We start from the raw sequence: 17924 nt of genomic DNA, 5'->3' as shown, positions 1-17924 counted from the left end.
TTTGGTTTAAAGCTACGTACTGTATACAGAGCAGCACGTTCACATACATTTGTCAATGTTTTATCATTAAACATAACAGTGAAATAATTGTTTCCATTTTCTCTCAAGTAACCCCTGTAGTACCTCCGCGTACCCCTAGGGGTACACGTACCCCCATTTTGAGAAACACTGGTGTAGATAACACATTTCAATGAAAAACAAACAAACAAACAGAACAACAGTAGCCACTGTGCACACCTTGAATCCTGGCATCCCAGGAGGACCAGCTGGACCACGGGGACAGATGGCAGGACACTGTGAGAGACAGAGACAAAACACTGAGGTTCACTGGATATTAAACACTGTTGTTGTCATGGAACAATAGCGTAGATCAGGGGTCTTCAACGTTTTCAGGCCAAGGACCCCTTAGTTGAGAATGAGATGAAGCAGGGAACCCCCACAACCTGTTCATAGATTCCATATAGTTTCATTGTTTGAAAACACGATGTGTTTTCAGATATTTTACCACTTGAACCATCAATACTTAATAACATTGACCTTTCACGGTACTCAGTCTGCTCTTTTCCCCCTCCAAAGCTCTTTGCCAAAAAATAGCAGATCTACCAGCTCACAACGCCTCGCAGCGCGAGGCGTTGTGAGCTTGTAGATCTGCTATTTTTGGCTAAAGTTTTCCGAATATGGACGCTAGGGTTCAAGTGGTTAATATAAAAAAGGGGGGAAAAACAAGTTTCTCTCACACAAAGATTTGGAGGACCCCCTGTAGTAACTCTGAGGACCCCCTCGGGGTCCCGGACCCCCTGTTGAAGACCTCTGGCGTAGATGAAGTAGCTCACAAAACAGAGATAGGTCTTACCAGAAGGTCTCCGCTGCCGTCAGGGAGAGTACCAGGAAGACCCTGGCAGACAGAAAGAGGGGAAACGGATGAATGCAGTTTTTAGATCATCGCGTTTCATCCTTGTTTGTGGTATTTGTATTTCTTTCAACAACTTTGTTTTGGATGATAGTTTAGTAACTCAACATGTCCACAAGGTGGCAGTAAAACAGTAGCAGTATCATCAACACTTCTTTTCTCTCCTCAGGTCCTTATTCTATAACTGTGCCCCCATATTGTTCTTTTTTTTTGAGCGGTGGTCACAACGCTCCTATACGTGGCCGTGTGTGTGGGTCTGTCTGTCTGTTTGTCTGTTTGTCTGTCTGTCTGTCTGTCTGTCTCCGGGTATGTAGCCTGCAGTAACCTTTTCTGACCACACATGTTAAGGGAGGGGCGCTGTTGTTCAGGATAGGCCAGGCATAGGCCAGGCACACTCACACACAAACACAAACACACACAGGGGGCACACACACACACACACACACACACACACACACACACACACACAACCGCTCAGTTCACACGAGTGTGATTTTTTTCAAAGAGAGTCATAACAATGTTGGATTGATTCCAAATTGATTGTTCACTGTATATTTCTGTATCATACGTATATGTGAAAATAATTAAGGGAAAAGGGAATTGACATCACACAGGTCTAAACAAAAGTATTTCTGGCTTGTTTGTGGCTGTCAGGAGCTTTAAAAAATAATATTTGGACAGCCTGTCCTGGCTAGGGTGGAAAAATCAATCACTGTAAATGTAAATAATCTGTTTGCTGATACCTGTGTTTTTTGTAAAAAAAAAAAAAAATAGGGCTTTTCTGCCTTTATTTGTAGCGTATAGTGGAGATGAACAGGAAACAGGGAGAGAGAGATGGGGGGAAACATGCAGAAAATATCGTCAGGAACAGTACTCGAGCCTGCGATGCGCTGTCAGGCTACATTGGAGCCTGACAAGTGCCCGGACCGATTTCGACCAGTGCTGATACCTGTGTTGTTTGCACCTCCAAGACAATGGTGGACTTGGCCACACCCCCAAATATCGAAATGTATGTCTCAAAGAATATAATATCCCTGTAGTCCTCTTGGCAACAACAGTGTTAATGGGCTGACTGATTGCACCCTGTGCCTTCATCAGCCTCATTCCCATTGGCTACCACCAATAGTCTGGTTGCCTATTAAAAGCCTATTCTCCTCAGGACCTTCAAAAAACAATGGTAATTTCTATACTTTTGAAGTTGTATAGTTGCGATGTATCCTTCTTGTAAGTTGTAAAGTTGTATAGATGACTTGTAAACGAGATTATCAATAAGTTATCTCTTCTTTAAGAGTGATGGGACAATATTGGATTGATTCCACGTTTGTCTGCTGTATGGCTTGTTACTTGTTTGCCCCGACTGCCACTCAAAGTGACTGCTGGCCAATCACAGCGCGTCTTTTCCGGGCCTTCCCAAGACCTGTGCACTCCCTTGGGCTTCAACAGTTGGGGAGCCACAGGCCCAAAAGCTCAAAGAAAAGGGTTTTACCTGTGACGTCATGACATCATTTTTATTTTTGTTTTTTCTATTCATTTGGTCATTAAGGTACACGGAATGAGAGGCCTGCTCTGCCGGAAACATTGCGAAAAAAGGTTATGGCCATTTGTATATTCACTCCATCGACTTCACTATACAGGAAAACAAATGATCTGCTTTAAGTAGCATGTGAGGGGTCAAACTAGGGGTTCTTCATGATTCTGAATCCATTGCAAGCATTTGTTTTGCATGAAAAACATTCCTTTGGCTAGATTTTGGCCTCTCAAAACTGTGATTTTTGATGACTCATCACTTTTCACCGATTTGTGGGGCTGAAATCTAGCCTAAGCAACAAATGCTTGCAATGGATTCAGAATCATGAAAAGCCCCTAGTTTGACCCCTCACATGCTACTTAAAGCACATTTATTTTTGTATTATTTTCCTGTATAGTGATGTCGATGGGACTTTCTTTTTCGCAATATTTCCGGCAGAGCAGGCCTCTCATTCTGTGTACCTTATTGACCAAATTAATAGAAAAAAAACAAAAATAAAAAGTATGTTATGACATCACAGGTCCTCTCAAATGTTGGGCCTGTGGCTCCCCGCCTAAGTGGTTATGGGCTGATTAATGGCCCTCTGTGCCTTCTGTCAGCTCCATTACCATTGGTAACCTCTAGGCTGACTTACAGCCAACATGGACACAACCTGCATGCAGTGTTGACAATGGTCTGAGGAACCAAAACGTCCACTCTCTGTGTCACTTTTTTGCACTTTGTAATTAAAAGATTCAATATTTTTGCATCCAAAGAGCCTCAACGTTCGTCTGTCAGTGTGTCTTTTCTGTTGTTTTTGGACTTTAAATGCTGGCAGCTGCCGTTAGCCTTAGCAGGCCTTGAGTTTAGGGCGCAACCCTGCGGATGATAATCTTTTTTCCCACTGTGTCACCTTTTTCACCTTTGGAAATAAATAGATTTTTGCATCAGTTTTCCTTTTTCAGTCTAGCCTCTTGCTACTGGCTCTATTTTTGGTAAGCCTTCAGTCAAACCCTGTGGAAGACTATATTGTCGAAACGTTGGTTTCCTGTACCTTTTAATAATGTTTTGCATCGTGGAGCAATAGTTGTGCGGCCTCATCTTTCTCAGCACCTCATCAACACAGGTGAGCGCTCCCTCCTTTTGTGTTTGCAAGCCTTGAGTCTAGAGCACAACCTTTTCTATTTTTATCAGATGAGAAGTATAAAATATTGATATAGCGTGTTACTTACAGGAGGTCCATCGACGCCAGCAGGCCCAGGAAGACCAGCCAGACCTTCAAGACCCTGGTACGCAGAGGAGAACAATGGTTAGTCGTGTATTCAGCATCTCACAAAGTCACAATAGCTTAAAGGAACACTTTTCTGCTTTTCATCCTCGGGTATCGGTCTTAACTAGTGCTCACTACAGGATGAGAACCATTTCCAATGACATCGTCGTCTGGGATTAAATCTGAATGGCGGCACGGAAAGGGGACTTTGCCTATTTTAGAAATCAGAATCGGTTTAGTATAACGGAACGCGAAAAGATTTTTAAAGACGTGTCTCTCGAGTGAGCTCCTGCTGGAATTGACATCACTCAGGTGAGGTCATTAACCTTTCAAAGACAGAAAAGCTTTAAAAGCTTTTTTTTAATATTATGCTACGGTAAATTCTAATCCACACGTTGAGTAAACACATTCTGATGTCTAAAATAGGTTGTCGCTTTAAAATATTTGTTGGCCAAGCGCCTTACATATAAAAAATGTTTTATGAAGTACAGCAATGTTGAAATGTCTGTATCATTCAAATAAATTCAAACCCTCTCCTCTGAATCACCATGACAACCAATCATACAGTATATCGTTGTCAGTCGGATTCAGAATGAGTTATTATAGTTAGTTAACCACTAAACCCTATATACTTAGTTTACCGGGGTCGCCCAAGGCTCTATACTAGGTCTACTAGTATTTCCAAATCTCTTTGACGAAAATAGTCGACCTACAAGCTCACAACTCGTTCTCCTGCTACACCATCAACATGTGGAACGCCCTTCCACAAGCCCTAAAGGAGAGCAAATCCCTAGCCTCCTTCAAAATTGGTATGAAAAGTCACCTTCAGACAGCTGCTACCCGTGACTTGTAAATAGACTAAGCCCCCATGCTCCCCCCCCCCCCCCTTTTCTCTTTTTTGTTTTTGATGTTATGCTTTTGAAACCGATATTATCCTAGATAAATCCGTCTGTCTTTCAATGTTATATGAGATACTTAAAGTGTGGTTCCTGTGGAAATAAGCCTCGGCTTTCTAGGATCTCCTTTTAGTTGACCTTGTACCAGTGATTTGTACTGTCATGAAACTGTACTTTTTTCTATTGCAAACTTCTAATAAATTCTTCAATCAAAAAAAAAACAACGCATCACAATGCGATGTTATGAGCTTGTAGATTGTCTATTTTTGGCCAAAAGTTTGCCCAAGAATAGAGACGCTAGGGTTCATGTGGTTACAGGTTAAAACAGGAGTCCTGAGGATGGACAGACAGATACTCACTGAAGGACCCTTTGGCCCTTCTCCGCCTGGTAAGCCATTAGTTCCGGGTAATCCCTGCAATGAAAAGAGAATTGGACGTGTGCAAGAAATCAGTGTACTGTACAGTATGTGGTACGAAGACATAACCCACTGACCTGAGGCCAACATGGCAATGCATGCAGAAACACAACTCTACTGACAGAATTATGACATCCAGAAGGAATACAATGAATTGTATATCTGTATCACTTTCACATACGCACGCACACATGCACGCACACGTACGTACGCACGCGCGCGCACGCACGCACGCACGCACGCACGCACGCACGCACGCACGCACGCACGCACGCACGCACGCACGCACGCACGCACGCACGCACGCACGCACGCACGCACGCACGCACACACACACACACACACACACACACACACACACACACACACACACACACACACACACACACACACACACACACAAAGAAAAGCAGATATGAGACATGTGTGTGTACTCACTGCAGCGCCTGTTCTCCCTCTGCCCTACGGAATACAGGGGAAGGGAAATTAAGTCACACACACCAATGACAAAATGACACAACTTCATGTGATGTCCACACTACAGTCCAGTGTGTGAACTAATAATGAAGATGTTTGTGTGTTTTCTCCTTACACTTTCCCCTGAAATTAACCTTAACACACACATAGTCGAGGGTTAATTAAACCCATACACAGCCCCCCCTAAGTTAACAAACATCTCACAGTGGTGCTTTGCAAACATCTTGGGCTAGCTAGTTCTGCTATGGAGCCAAGTTAAACTTTGACCTTACAGGAACATAATTATTACCCATTATTAATTAGCCCAACTTGCTCTGAGCATGATGGGAAAGATTTAACCCCATTGTTAAGGACAACCCTGCCTGATCTACTGTATGGTATGAGAAATGCTAACATACATTTTGTAGTGAGTGGCATAATTAAAGCGGAAGTGTGCTGGATGGTAAAACAGTGAGTGATTACACTTTGGGGAAAGCAATATTAGAGGAAGTAATTGTTGTGTAAGTGTGTGTGATGATTGGCAGGACGTGGATGTACTTACAGGAGGTCCAGCTGGCCCAGAAGGTCCAGCATCACCCTGGAGACAGACAGACATGAATCAAATGAATCCAGTTCATTAAAGTAAATCAATATCTGTGTTACTAGACATTGCAGTATCAAAGCGTAGCAGTGCACTGCACATCCAACCACTTGAAGGCCAGGTGCTAAAGTGAACTGAGGTGAAAGTACAAAGTTGACATTTCAAGCCCAAGGTCTTCTTCAGACTGAAGAAACGTCACAGCTCGAAACGTCACTCTGAATTAAAATAAAATGGTTAACCAAGGGAGCAACGACTTGTATTTTCATCACTATACATTGCAAGCTTACAACTTGAACAGGTCACAATTTCATAAATGGCTTTTTTCTTTTCTTTTCATGTTTTAAATCGTAGGGTTTAAGTTTAAATCCTATACTGTATATTTAGTAGACAGAAGTCCCCCAGGGCTCTTTACTAGCCCCCATCGTGTTTTCAAAACAACAACAGGTCTCCAGACAGAATAGAACCAGGGACTTCATGATTATGCAATGACCATATACCTTTTCATAACTATTTAATGAACTTAAAAGGAGTTACAGACTTGCCCACGCCTGAAATGAATAACTATCTCAAAATGTATTTGAGATAACTCTCATGTGGTCTACAAAATGAGCAATAGCACCCAATATAATACAGAATGAATTGCTGCAAACACATTTATTAAGTATACTGTATGTCTTCATCTAAAACAGGCACACTACACACACACCTGATCATATTGCATACAATTATACCCTTGTACGAACAGTATGCCCACACATCCATGAGTAATGGTGTCCCGCAATTTCACAGCATGATGGGAGGGCAATTATCTCTTCTTCTTCAAAGTTACACAGTTAAGAGAGGCACATTCAGACAACCATTCGAACATGCAGACAAACATTAAAACCTAAATGAATACAAATAATCTTCATTAGGCATTTGTGTGTGTTGTATGTTTTCATTTAAGTTATCCGTCTACACTATCCCTTGTTTACCCCACACCCCACTTAATTGTAATGACAAATCATTGTTTGTTTAGCGTTCCTTTAACTCTGTCAATCTTGGGGAAAAAATTACAAATTTTGAATATTTTTGAAACATTTTAGCAGCACAAATCCTGTATGGGGGGGGGGGGGGGGTCACAAAATGTTTTCAGATGGGGGTCCATTCACAGCCAAACACATTAAAGGTAGGGTAAATGATATGTTTTGGTAAAAAGATTATTATTATTTCTTTGTCAAAAGGTAAAAGCAAAATCTGATAGTAATCATTGCGAGTGTTTGTTCAGTCACAGGGGACTCACTGTCTCTTCAGCTCTTAATAAACGGGAACATATATTTTCAGGTGGGTGACAAACCTTCAGCCAATCAGGAGAGAGTACCCATTTATCAGCTTCATTCCAGACCAGTTCCAATTTTGTCTGCTCATTTCTTTGTGTCGTCACTTCCAATTTCACTGGTTTTAATCTGTATCCTGACTGTTCTCTATCATGATTGGATAAGATTTGACCTGAAAATGCATGTTCTGTTTATCAAATTGCTGGAGAGACATGGAGACTCCTGCTACTGAACAAACAGTCTATAGCAATGCTTACTATCAGAATATAAAGCTATTTAACACTTATTTTAACCAAAGTCACTTACCCTACCTACCTTTGACGTGAAAAGGTTTGAGAACCACTGCCTTAAAATTACTTTGAAAAATAACTTGCTTGCCTCTTCCTGTCTTCCTCTAAACACCCCCCCCCCCCCCCCCCCCCCGTTTGTTTATCCCCTCAGCTGTATTTGATGTGTCTGTGTGGTGACAGAGTGTGAGTCCTGTCAGTCAATCACTACATGCTGGTGTCACAGCTATCCTTCACATTCCTCACTGCTCACAAATCTGCTGCACAAAATGAGCCTTGACAGGCACACACATCCATCATCACACACACACACACACTTATGTGTGCTACAGCCTCACGTGCACACGCACGCACACACGCAAAAGCATAAAGGCAGCCTCATTTTGATGCGAAGGGCTATGTTCATCTCTAGACTCTAATATGTCAACAAATAGAAGAGAGAGAAAGGTGGTTTAATTAAAAAATAATGATAATAGTTTGTTCTACATCACAAACTTGTTAAATAGATAGAAATGTTAGTCAGGGTTCTGGGTCATCATAATAGTTCTAAATTATAATCCTCGTAATTAGGCTGTTTGGCTACAGCATGCTTTGTTATTAGTTTGGCTGATTACAGCAGTTGATTTGAGATTAGGTTTATCTGTCTCGGCAGTGCATTTACAGTCTTACAGTTGAAATCCAATGTTCCAGATACTGTAATAACTTTTATCTACTGAATGAGTCATAACTCTGCATTTCCAGTCCTGTTTTGAGTGTTTCAGACACTCATCTCTTCATGAGATGCAGAGGTACTTTAATCACGGCCGTGGTGTAATCCTCGTGTCTGTTACTCTGTCTCCCTTAGAGTATAACTCACATTTCCTTCAGCGTACAGGAGCAACAGTCTCACAGGCTGCTGGGAAGAAGGGTGCATTCCAGGTAGGATTAAGGAGGCAGCGGCCAGCCAGCAGCAGATAAATCCGTTTCCAGTCACCTGACGCCTCATTAAAAATGTTCCCACCGGGCGGCCGAGCCGCCTTAACAAATCCAGGCCGACAGGGCTAACGCAGACCGCGGCCCCGCGTGACCTTTGAGACCTCTCTAGTCTCTACCACAGCAATAGACCATCTTTGCAGTATGCCGTGGTTACTCAAATGACAGAGGCTTGCAAAAGTATAATGGCAAATTGGCAATAGACATATGCACATATCGTCGCTGTTGGGAAGAAACCTTGTGTCTCCATGTTTCATCTTTTTATGGTTTTCTTTTTCATAAATGATCGGCCTACTTTTACTATACTTTTCTGATTTTCTTTGTTTCTCACACTGGCCAGGGTCCTATTTGACTCGTATTTCAATTACGTAGGCAAGTCAGGAAGTGAATCGAGTTTTATATTGGACAACGCTGGTCCCGCCCCCACTCTACAGACCAATCAGATGCCGCGGTTTGTTTTCTCCCGCTTGTGCATGGAGATAGGAGGCTTTATGATCAGCGAGTGAGAAAATTAAAAAGAAAACTGCAGAACGTAGCTAATCAGTCTGGATCCCAGGCTACAAAATAAGAACGTCAAGTTGAAAGGGGTTAAGTGCGTCTGTGGGTTTCATAAATATTTACCAATGAAAAGTATTAAGAAGCTTCTCGTGACTAAATGATAACTACATTGCATCTATTTGTACACAGTTTTTTTTTTCACCATTCCCTGAAAAGTAAGGTTTTGGACATACAATGTGTCCGCCCAACAGCGATTGCATGTGTCAACCGTCAAAAGCCAAGTCACAAGGGTTAGTATATTTGTATAGCACATTTAAAACCAACAGAGGTTGACTCAAACAGCATCATATAGACATAAACAAAATGAGTTGAAGTGGGACCCACTTTCCTATGACAGGACAGTTCGCAAAACGATCACTAGACTGAAAGACTTACCGTCTCCCCCGCGGGGCCGTCCTTCCCAGCGGGACCATCAGGACCAGTCAATCCCTGATGAGAAAACAAGACAATTATGCATTATTAGTTTGCGTTCAGCAATTTGATCTCCAGTCTGTCCTAATGGCACTTTATCCAAGAGATATTATTGATTGTTTGAATGCTGAAGCAAGGAAGTGGGTCCCGTTCACTGTTTCCAGCTTGCAACAAGGCAAGGTAATTTTATTTAACCCTAACACATAAGATGGAATTTAAAGATATCAAATCATAATAAACGTATAATACAGGTTATGGTGTGATTAAGGTTGTGTCTAGAAATTCATTTCAAATTGATCCGTCATCTGATCAATCCACCCAGGATCTTCCTCTGAATAAGGTGCTGGTAGATGGAAATGTCTGTGTCTTCGTTCCTACGGTATACTGTACAGTATAGTTTCTGAGTTGTACAGTATAGTTTTAGAGTTGAATACTGAGGCAGAAAGTGGCTTTTGTTTGAACATGTGAATGTGCATGAGTGTGTGTCCTTGGCAGGTTGGGGTGGGGGTGGTGTTGTTGTGTTTGTGTGACAATTCTTGTGACAAGTGACAAAAACGTGTGACAAGTCTGTGTATGTCTACTAGCAGTGGTGTAAAGTAACTAAGTACGTTTACTCAAGTACAGTACTTGAGTACACTTTTGAGGATTGTTTTTTTTTTTACTTTGCTGGAGTGTTTCCAATTTTCAATACTTTTACTTTGCTACATAGAGGCAGATATTGTACTTTTTACTCAACTACAATTATTTGAAAACTTTAGTTACTAGTTACTTTGAATATTTTGATTATTACTACAAAACATATATTAATCACTTCAGTCCTACATACTGTACATTTCAGCCATTTGAAAATAGATGATCTACAAGCTCACAATGCTGAGCTTGTAGATCAGCTATTTTCTAAAGATTTCTAAAGTACTTTTTTTCCCTCCTTTTTTTTTAATCCACTACTTTTGTACTTTTACTCAAGTACGTTTTTAATTCTGGACTTCTAATTGTATACAGACTGTTTCTACATACATTTTACTTCCACCACTGTCAACCCCCAAAATAATAATATTTGAACTGGGGACCCCCCCACCCTGACGAGCACTAAGAGTTGAGGCATTACATTTTGTATAACAGTTCCATTGTGAAAATAGCAGATCTACATGCTCACACCATGTAGAGCATGTAGATCATGTAGATCGGCTATTTTCACAATTTCTCACTATAATATTTGACAATTTGGCCAATGTATAAAAGTCCTTAAATTGTCACTTTTATAAATGTGCAGATACCCTCCATACACTTAAACTTTATTCTGGTTTGTTTACTGTTGAGAGAGAGAACAATGTTGCACATTAGGTCATCTGGGGACCCCCCCAAAATAATCTGGGGTCCCCCCTGGGGTCCCAACATGTTGAGAGCCACTGAACTAGTCACTTACGTCCACCCCTGGCAGTCCCGGCAGGCCTGGTATTCCAGCTACCCCTGGGATTCCGGCTTTTCCTCTGGCTCCCTACAACACGGACAAAGATTCATACACACTGTCAAATCCTGAGAGGTTCATTTGACTCTGAGAACGTGCACTGTGCACTTCTAAGAGTTACAATCGGACAAATGAACAGCATATACTGAGGATTTTTAAGAGCCGTCTTCTACTCTTGTGAAGTCGCTGTGTAATGCGGTTGAGAGAAGATGATCGGTAACTCACAGCTTTCCCAGCAAGTCCAGCAGGGCCATCTTTGCCCTGTCAAAAACAATGAGACATAAAAATTAAGATGTTGTTCGTCGTTGTCGGGTGGAAACCTCGTATGTCCAAAATCGTTTGTTTTGTGTTTATCATTTTAAAAATGATTTAAACTAGTGAAAACGGCCGATCTACAAGCACACACAGTGTCGGGCAGGTTTCTGCCCGACACTGACGTGTTGTAAAACTATATCCAGTATACTTAAAACTGGCTTCACTCAAGGAAAGGTTCCTCGGATATGAGTACCTTATTGGTTTGTTGCCGTTGAATGCCCACTATAAATACATTCACAGTTTATATAAAGAAAAAAAAATCATGTTAATCATATCCGTGGAATGCAGTATCTAAATTGTAAATGGTGAATGGAAATAAAGGGGGCAGTGAATCCGGGGTCTGCTTCAGCATGTAAGAGGCTATGGGCGGGGGGGAGAAAAGTAAACAGTCCTAAAGTGAAGCCAGTGCCAAACTGGTCATATGATGAAAGCCTCAGGTTGGTTTGGACTGGGGGGCAGTGGGTGGGGGGGTGAGGTGAAATTCTAGATGCTCTCGTAGGGTCAGGGAATGCATGAATGGAGCCTCTGTCTGACTCTGTTGCTTACATTGCTCAAGCAACAGAAATATCCTAAACTCTAAACTAAAAGGATTTTGGATCTCCTGCTGCCCCCGATAAAACAACATTTGAATATATATTTTTTCTCTTTTCCTTAGCTGCATGAGAATAAATCACGCGCATGCACCCACGTTATACATACTAACCCACACACAGACATTATAAACCTTAAAAAAAAAAGATTAACACAAGAGTTTAACCAAAGGGCTCTGTTTTGTTTGTGTATAATCCGATTTCCCCTTTCAAATTGCCCAAGGGAGAGAGAAATATGATGTAGTTGTATTTCCAATTAGGTAAAGTATAAATAACAGCAAAAGCTGAATTGCTCATGAATATTTACAAATTAGAAAGAAGAAGAAAAGGATATTTTTTGCCTAATGGGTTTGATATTTTACTCTATGACTGAGAGCCTGCCTGCCTGGCAGCGGGAACTGACAGACATCAAGAGACTGGGATACACCAGGTCGCAGATAGAAAAGAACGCCAATGACCGAAAACTCTGGAGGTCTCTTGTCCACGGCCAGTAGGGGCGTCACTGTCAGGCATATAAGCAAGTAGTCTCTTTCACTGTTTTGTAGAATTCATAAGAATTAATGTATTAGCCCTGGCCCTGCCTACAAGGGGAGGTATGGTGTTCTTTTCACCTGTAATCAAACACCTGTAAAAAGGAGGGGCTACGCTTTCAGATGGGAGGAGTCAGAGTAATAAAACTAAATGAGAGAACTGTATAGCCACAAGTGTTTCACTAAGGAACATTTGATACAACTCTTGATGTCGACTTTGCCATGTTGGGATAGGAAAGACGTGTTTAGCCACAGAGTCTGCCTGTGAACAGACCATTGATTTGGTACAGTATATTTTAACATTGGTCATCTAGATGGAACTTCAACAGGCTTAACCTTTTTTGGGGGTATTTTTTGACCAATGGAAAAATAGAAGAAATCAAGAAATGTATCTCAAACCTCAGTACAAGAAGAAGATAATAAAGAATGAAGAAAAGTATACTTGCACTTTATGCACAGTAGCACTTGTCTAATTGGGGTAGACAGAATTAGCCCTACATTGAAAACTGAGTGAAAAGCTTAATTCGAAAGGCAGGACACAAACTCACATCTGTGCCATGTTTTCCTAGGTCTCCTGGGGGTCCTGGGGGCCCGGCAGGTCCTCTCGGCCCAGGCCTCTGTAATGAAAGAGTCCATCCAGGTCATTATAGTTGCATGAAAACATAGATCAGCCATTAATTAGTTTCCCCAAATTGGCTTGCCTGAAATTGATAAATTAATTCATTTGACTGGGTACTTTTTAAATCAAAGTCAAGAATCGTGGCATTTGATATGTCATCGAATAAGATGGAAGTGAATTATAAAATACAACATGGCACATGCCACATTATGTTTCATTGCATTCAAGCAATGTAATTTTGAGGCAGGGGACCTCACAATATAGGCCTAACGTTTCACGATGGGTGTTTATCTAATTGGAATATGCAACTCCAGGACGCTGCGTAAAGTACCTGAACTCCATGACGCACAAAATACTAAACTAAAATAGACATAATGTGGATCTACAGTTCACAGAATATTACAAAAAAAGTTGATTGCAGAGTTAATTTTAGCAATAATAAACGTTCTCGTTTGAATCAGCTACCACCAGCTTTCTGCTGAATGAACAAGGGTGCCATTGTGCGCAAGCCACTGATCTCTCCAGTAGCCTACCCTGCATTCCACAGGTTCAGGGAAAACAACCCCAACTTCATAAACTACTGTGAAAGTCCCAGGCAGCCACCTGCAGACAATTTAGCCCTTTATAAGGTTCGTAGGGTGATGGACCATACTAGGTGCCACCTAGAAGTCTATACGACGGGAAAATACCAAATTATCCAGTCATACATATTCATGCGTTAATCCCCATGTAGCCCAATTAAAATAAACAAGTGCGCATAGCTAATAGGCACACACGCAGTGTCTAGTAAGAGACATTAGGATTAGGGACATGCCAGTCGGGCCTCTGGAGATGTAAGTGTCTCATCACAAATGCAGCGTCCATAAATGACATTAGACAATGAAGTTTACAGGTGGCTGCTGATAAAGCCACATACAACACAACGTTTAGAAACAAAAGCATCAATAACACACAGATAGCAGTTTGCCACCAGTGTTGGATACATAGCCCACTTTAATGGGTGGATAAAGGCAAAGAGCAGACCTTACCTGGCCTGAAGATGATGCCAAAAGCTGGCAAAGGAAGAGCACCCCAAGAGCAGAGAACATCGCCATGGCTCCGCTCGCCCCTAAAATCCGATTTTATGCGGAAAAAGTCGACCCCCGTTCCCTGTCCTCGTTCTGCTCCCCCCGAAATCGATCCACGAAGCGATCCTTCACCTTACAGTGCGCGGCTCCTGAATGGCATTCACGTTGATTCCAGATAAACCCGAGTCTCCAGCCGAAGGGGCTGAACTCAAGCTGAGAGAGACTGCAGAGAGAGAGAGGGGTGAGGGGGGGCGAGGGATGGGACTGGTGGTCAAGGGACTGGGAGCAGTGATGGGAGAGGAACCATTTCGGAAAGTAGGCAGAGCTAAACATTCTATGTGATGACATGTGGGGTAGTATTTTATCCAATGAACTGAAGGGAACACTTCCATGAGCAGAGATACAGGCATAGGTTGGATAGGGATCATAGCCATGATACATTGGTCGAGTGTGAAGTTATCTAGGGCTAGGCTATCACAATACATTTGGTTGTAGGCTATATCATGTTATTCCCCCCCCCCCCCCAATGTTTGATCATTCTTGAAAGAAAACCAGAAAAAGACAACTATGCCAAGACATCATCACATAATATAAATTATTTCAATGTCCAACATCCCAGCTAGGTGATCTATAAATTTAACTTTCTTAAAATAAAGGCCCCGCCTAAGTCATATTTTCAATTAAGTAACATTAAAATAAATTACCAAATATAGAATAGATTCATTAATAAAGTTAAATACTCTGGCCATTATGTTAACATATTCCAACATTACACAAGCATACCCCCATCTCTATGCTAAAACATGGAAATACCATAACCATAATATCAGCCAAGGTATTATAGGCTCAATGGCAAGTGAATAGTTTAGCAAACAAGCTTTTCAGTACAGCTATTCCTATTTTGGTTCCTTAAGATAACCTGATAAAGGCCTAATACAGTGTTTCTTGAGGGGGTTCCAGGTGGTCTCCAGCTAAATGAAGAGTTGGTAACCAAATGGACCCTTATAGATCTTTAACTCTTGAGAGTGTTAAAAGAAACCAAATGAACCATTATGGGTCCATTTGGTCACGAGTTAAATTATCGTTTAACATTTACAAGAAGTCTACACAATTAGAGCTTGTAGAAGAATTATTTTGTTATTTATGGTACCACATCAATACAGCATGGAATTGTGGACAAAAGAGAGAGGCTAACCCTCATTAAATGTGATTCCGTGGCTCAAATGCTGAATAAATAATGGACATTGATATGAAAAGAGTTGAAAACTACGGGTCTAATAGACCGAAACGTTGTTATATTGCTGTTAAACATTTGTCTTGCATTTGATGACTGTGTGCAGGTTTTTCTTTCAGTACAGCTATTCCAAAATACTTAGTGTTAAAGTAAAAAATGAGCAAATGCCAAAGTTGTTCAGCATTTTATTTATAATTCAACAGGAAATGGGGTAGATAGACGTTCCTTGTGTCACTGTAAAGAGAATACCAAGCTGAAATTCCTCGGTAACAGTAATGATCACAATCTCCATTTAAAAAGAAAAAAGGTACAGTAGACTCGTAGTGATTAAAACTACACCCAGAATTGCATGCTGGTCCTGAGATGTGAACCATTAGTGTATATTCCTTCAGGATATATACTTTAGTTCAAGATCTGTTTCCTTGTGAGTGTTTGCTCCAACCTTAAAGGAGTAGTTCACCCCCAAAATGACCTTTTTTCTATTGATTATTCACACCATGGAGACTTCAATAATAGTTTTTGATTCATTCCTAAGACAAAAATTTGATTATAATACATTTACCCCCATTGATTACGGATGGGGTCCCAAATGCATTTGACAAATACAAAAACATTATTGAACTCAAGTCTCCATGGCATGAGTAATCAATAGAAAAAGTCATTTTGGGGGTGAACTACTCCTTTAAGCTCAATTTATACTGCACTACAGTGGTTCCCAAACTTTTTTAGCCCACAATTCAAAAGAGAAATTAGACATTCACCCGAGACCCACACTAGTGAAAATAGCAGATCTACAAGCTCACAACGCCTCGGCTATTTTCACTACGTAATGATTATTATAGATTTTAATTATGGAATTTCTTAGATCTCATTTGTTTGAAAATGTATACAATTCTTAACTTTTATTTCTAAAAAACAAAATGCTATAATTCAAAAGATTTTCCATATTTTGAAATATATTTTTTTATAGGAAAAGAAAATGGGATTTTTACTCCAGTTGTGAACCATAAAAATTGGTCTGTGACCCACAAATGGGCCACAAACCCACCGTTTGGGAAACAGTGCTGTACTATATCAATTAGACATTAGTGAGTGTTGTTGTCACATCACAGAGTCACACTTGACTGAAAAAAATAGAGCCAGCTTTTAGTGTTTGCTTGCTGCTGGGTTTGTAGAAACAGCCACAAGAATAAGGAGCAACAAGCTGCTATCTACCACAGGGTTTTCCTGAGAACTGCAATTCAATATCCTAGGAATGATTTTGGGCTTTGGCTAAACATAGACAAATGTCATAAAAAAGGTCAGAAAATAGCAGCACTTTATTCTGCCGATACCAATATCCTTGTATTTTACTACGTGGTACAAAGTACTTCATAGAACTCAGCCCCGCTGTAATGTAATCACCATGTAGAGATAAGCATGTCAGATAAATAACTTTTATAGTTAGTACCGAAGATTAAGTGCAAACATTTAAAAAATAAAAATCATCAATAAATAACGAGACCAAACGAAATCATCCCGGCTTGTAAATGGCCACATATACTGCTCCTTTATCCCCTCAACGTGTGAACATACAGTCGACCTACAATTTCAACCAAATCATATCTCGTATCTCAATATTGCCAAGAAGACATACAATCAACCAGTCTTGTTATATTTTTTGGCTATGTCGTCTGTTGTTCGGCCTTCTACTTGACGTTTCTGCACGGAAACATACAAATTGTGCAACATCCGTGGAGGGGAAGGGGCAAAAACCTACCAATGACATTCAATCATATCCCCATTTGACTATAACAAAAAGAAAATCAGTGCAAAAACTTGCATTCGGATGTGAATTAGCACTGAATTAAAACCAAAATGCTGCATTTCATTTACAACTGATTCTTATCCAAATTAAATGATCAATAAGTGTATCCTGTACGAATCTTTAACCACATAAACCCTATATAATTAGTTGACCAGGGTACCCCACAGCACTATACTAGGTCCTCTAGTATTTTCTTCTGTCAAAAATAGCAGTTTTCTCAGAAAATGAACCCTAGCAGGGATGCTAGGGTTCATGTGGTTCACCACATTAATTGACAACTCTGCCAAATAGTAACCTGACTTTATCCTTCTATAGTGACTATCTGTGAAAATCTGACATATTTTGCTAAATGCCCTCAAAAGGCACTTACAGCATGTCAGATTTTCACATCTTCTTCACCAAGGAATGATAGGATTCAGGTAAAAAATAAAAAATAAATAAAAAAAAAGAAATGTGTGAAGTCGGCCTTTAATTATTGTAAGATCACCTATATAGAAGGATATCATTTTTTCTCAACCCAAGTTGAATTCTTATTTCTACTTATTATTTTTTTACTTCTTGATGTAAAAATAATCAATACATAAACATTGAAGAGGAAAGTAAAACATAATAAGGCCTGGAAACTTTCAATTCAGACTCAGTCCTTCGGTTACATTTTATTACGGCTCAATTATGTCCGTTTAATCCTCTAGCC

At 40.6% G+C, this 17924-nt stretch overlaps 1 protein-coding gene across 1 annotated transcript in view; it reads right to left on the bottom strand.

Annotated features, from left to right (window-relative positions):
- The window catches only part of col9a3 (collagen, type IX, alpha 3), a gene marked incomplete at both ends in the record, with an annotated part of 33952 nt that extends 19736 nt beyond the window's left edge, over positions 1–14216 (bottom strand). The window contains 11 exons of the mRNA XM_080734039.1: positions 238–294; positions 854–895; positions 3650–3703; positions 4943–4996; positions 5438–5461; positions 6018–6053; positions 9565–9618; positions 11027–11098; positions 11294–11329; positions 13052–13120; positions 14151–14216. Of these exons, the coding sequence (XP_080590165.1) occupies positions 238–294; positions 854–895; positions 3650–3703; positions 4943–4996; positions 5438–5461; positions 6018–6053; positions 9565–9618; positions 11027–11098; positions 11294–11329; positions 13052–13120; positions 14151–14216 (564 nt within the window). The remainder of the gene's footprint in view (positions 1–237; positions 295–853; positions 896–3649; positions 3704–4942; positions 4997–5437; positions 5462–6017; positions 6054–9564; positions 9619–11026; positions 11099–11293; positions 11330–13051; positions 13121–14150) is intronic.
- Positions 14217–17924: the final 3708 nt, after the last annotated feature.

Source organism: Nannobrachium achirus (assembly GCF_963921795.1).
Source record: "Nannobrachium achirus genome assembly, chromosome: 9".
Lineage (NCBI taxonomy): Eukaryota > Metazoa > Chordata > Actinopteri > Myctophiformes > Myctophidae > Nannobrachium > Nannobrachium achirus.
The sequence above is the reverse complement of the archived record's forward strand: the minus strand, read 5'-3'. Positions and strand labels throughout refer to the sequence as shown.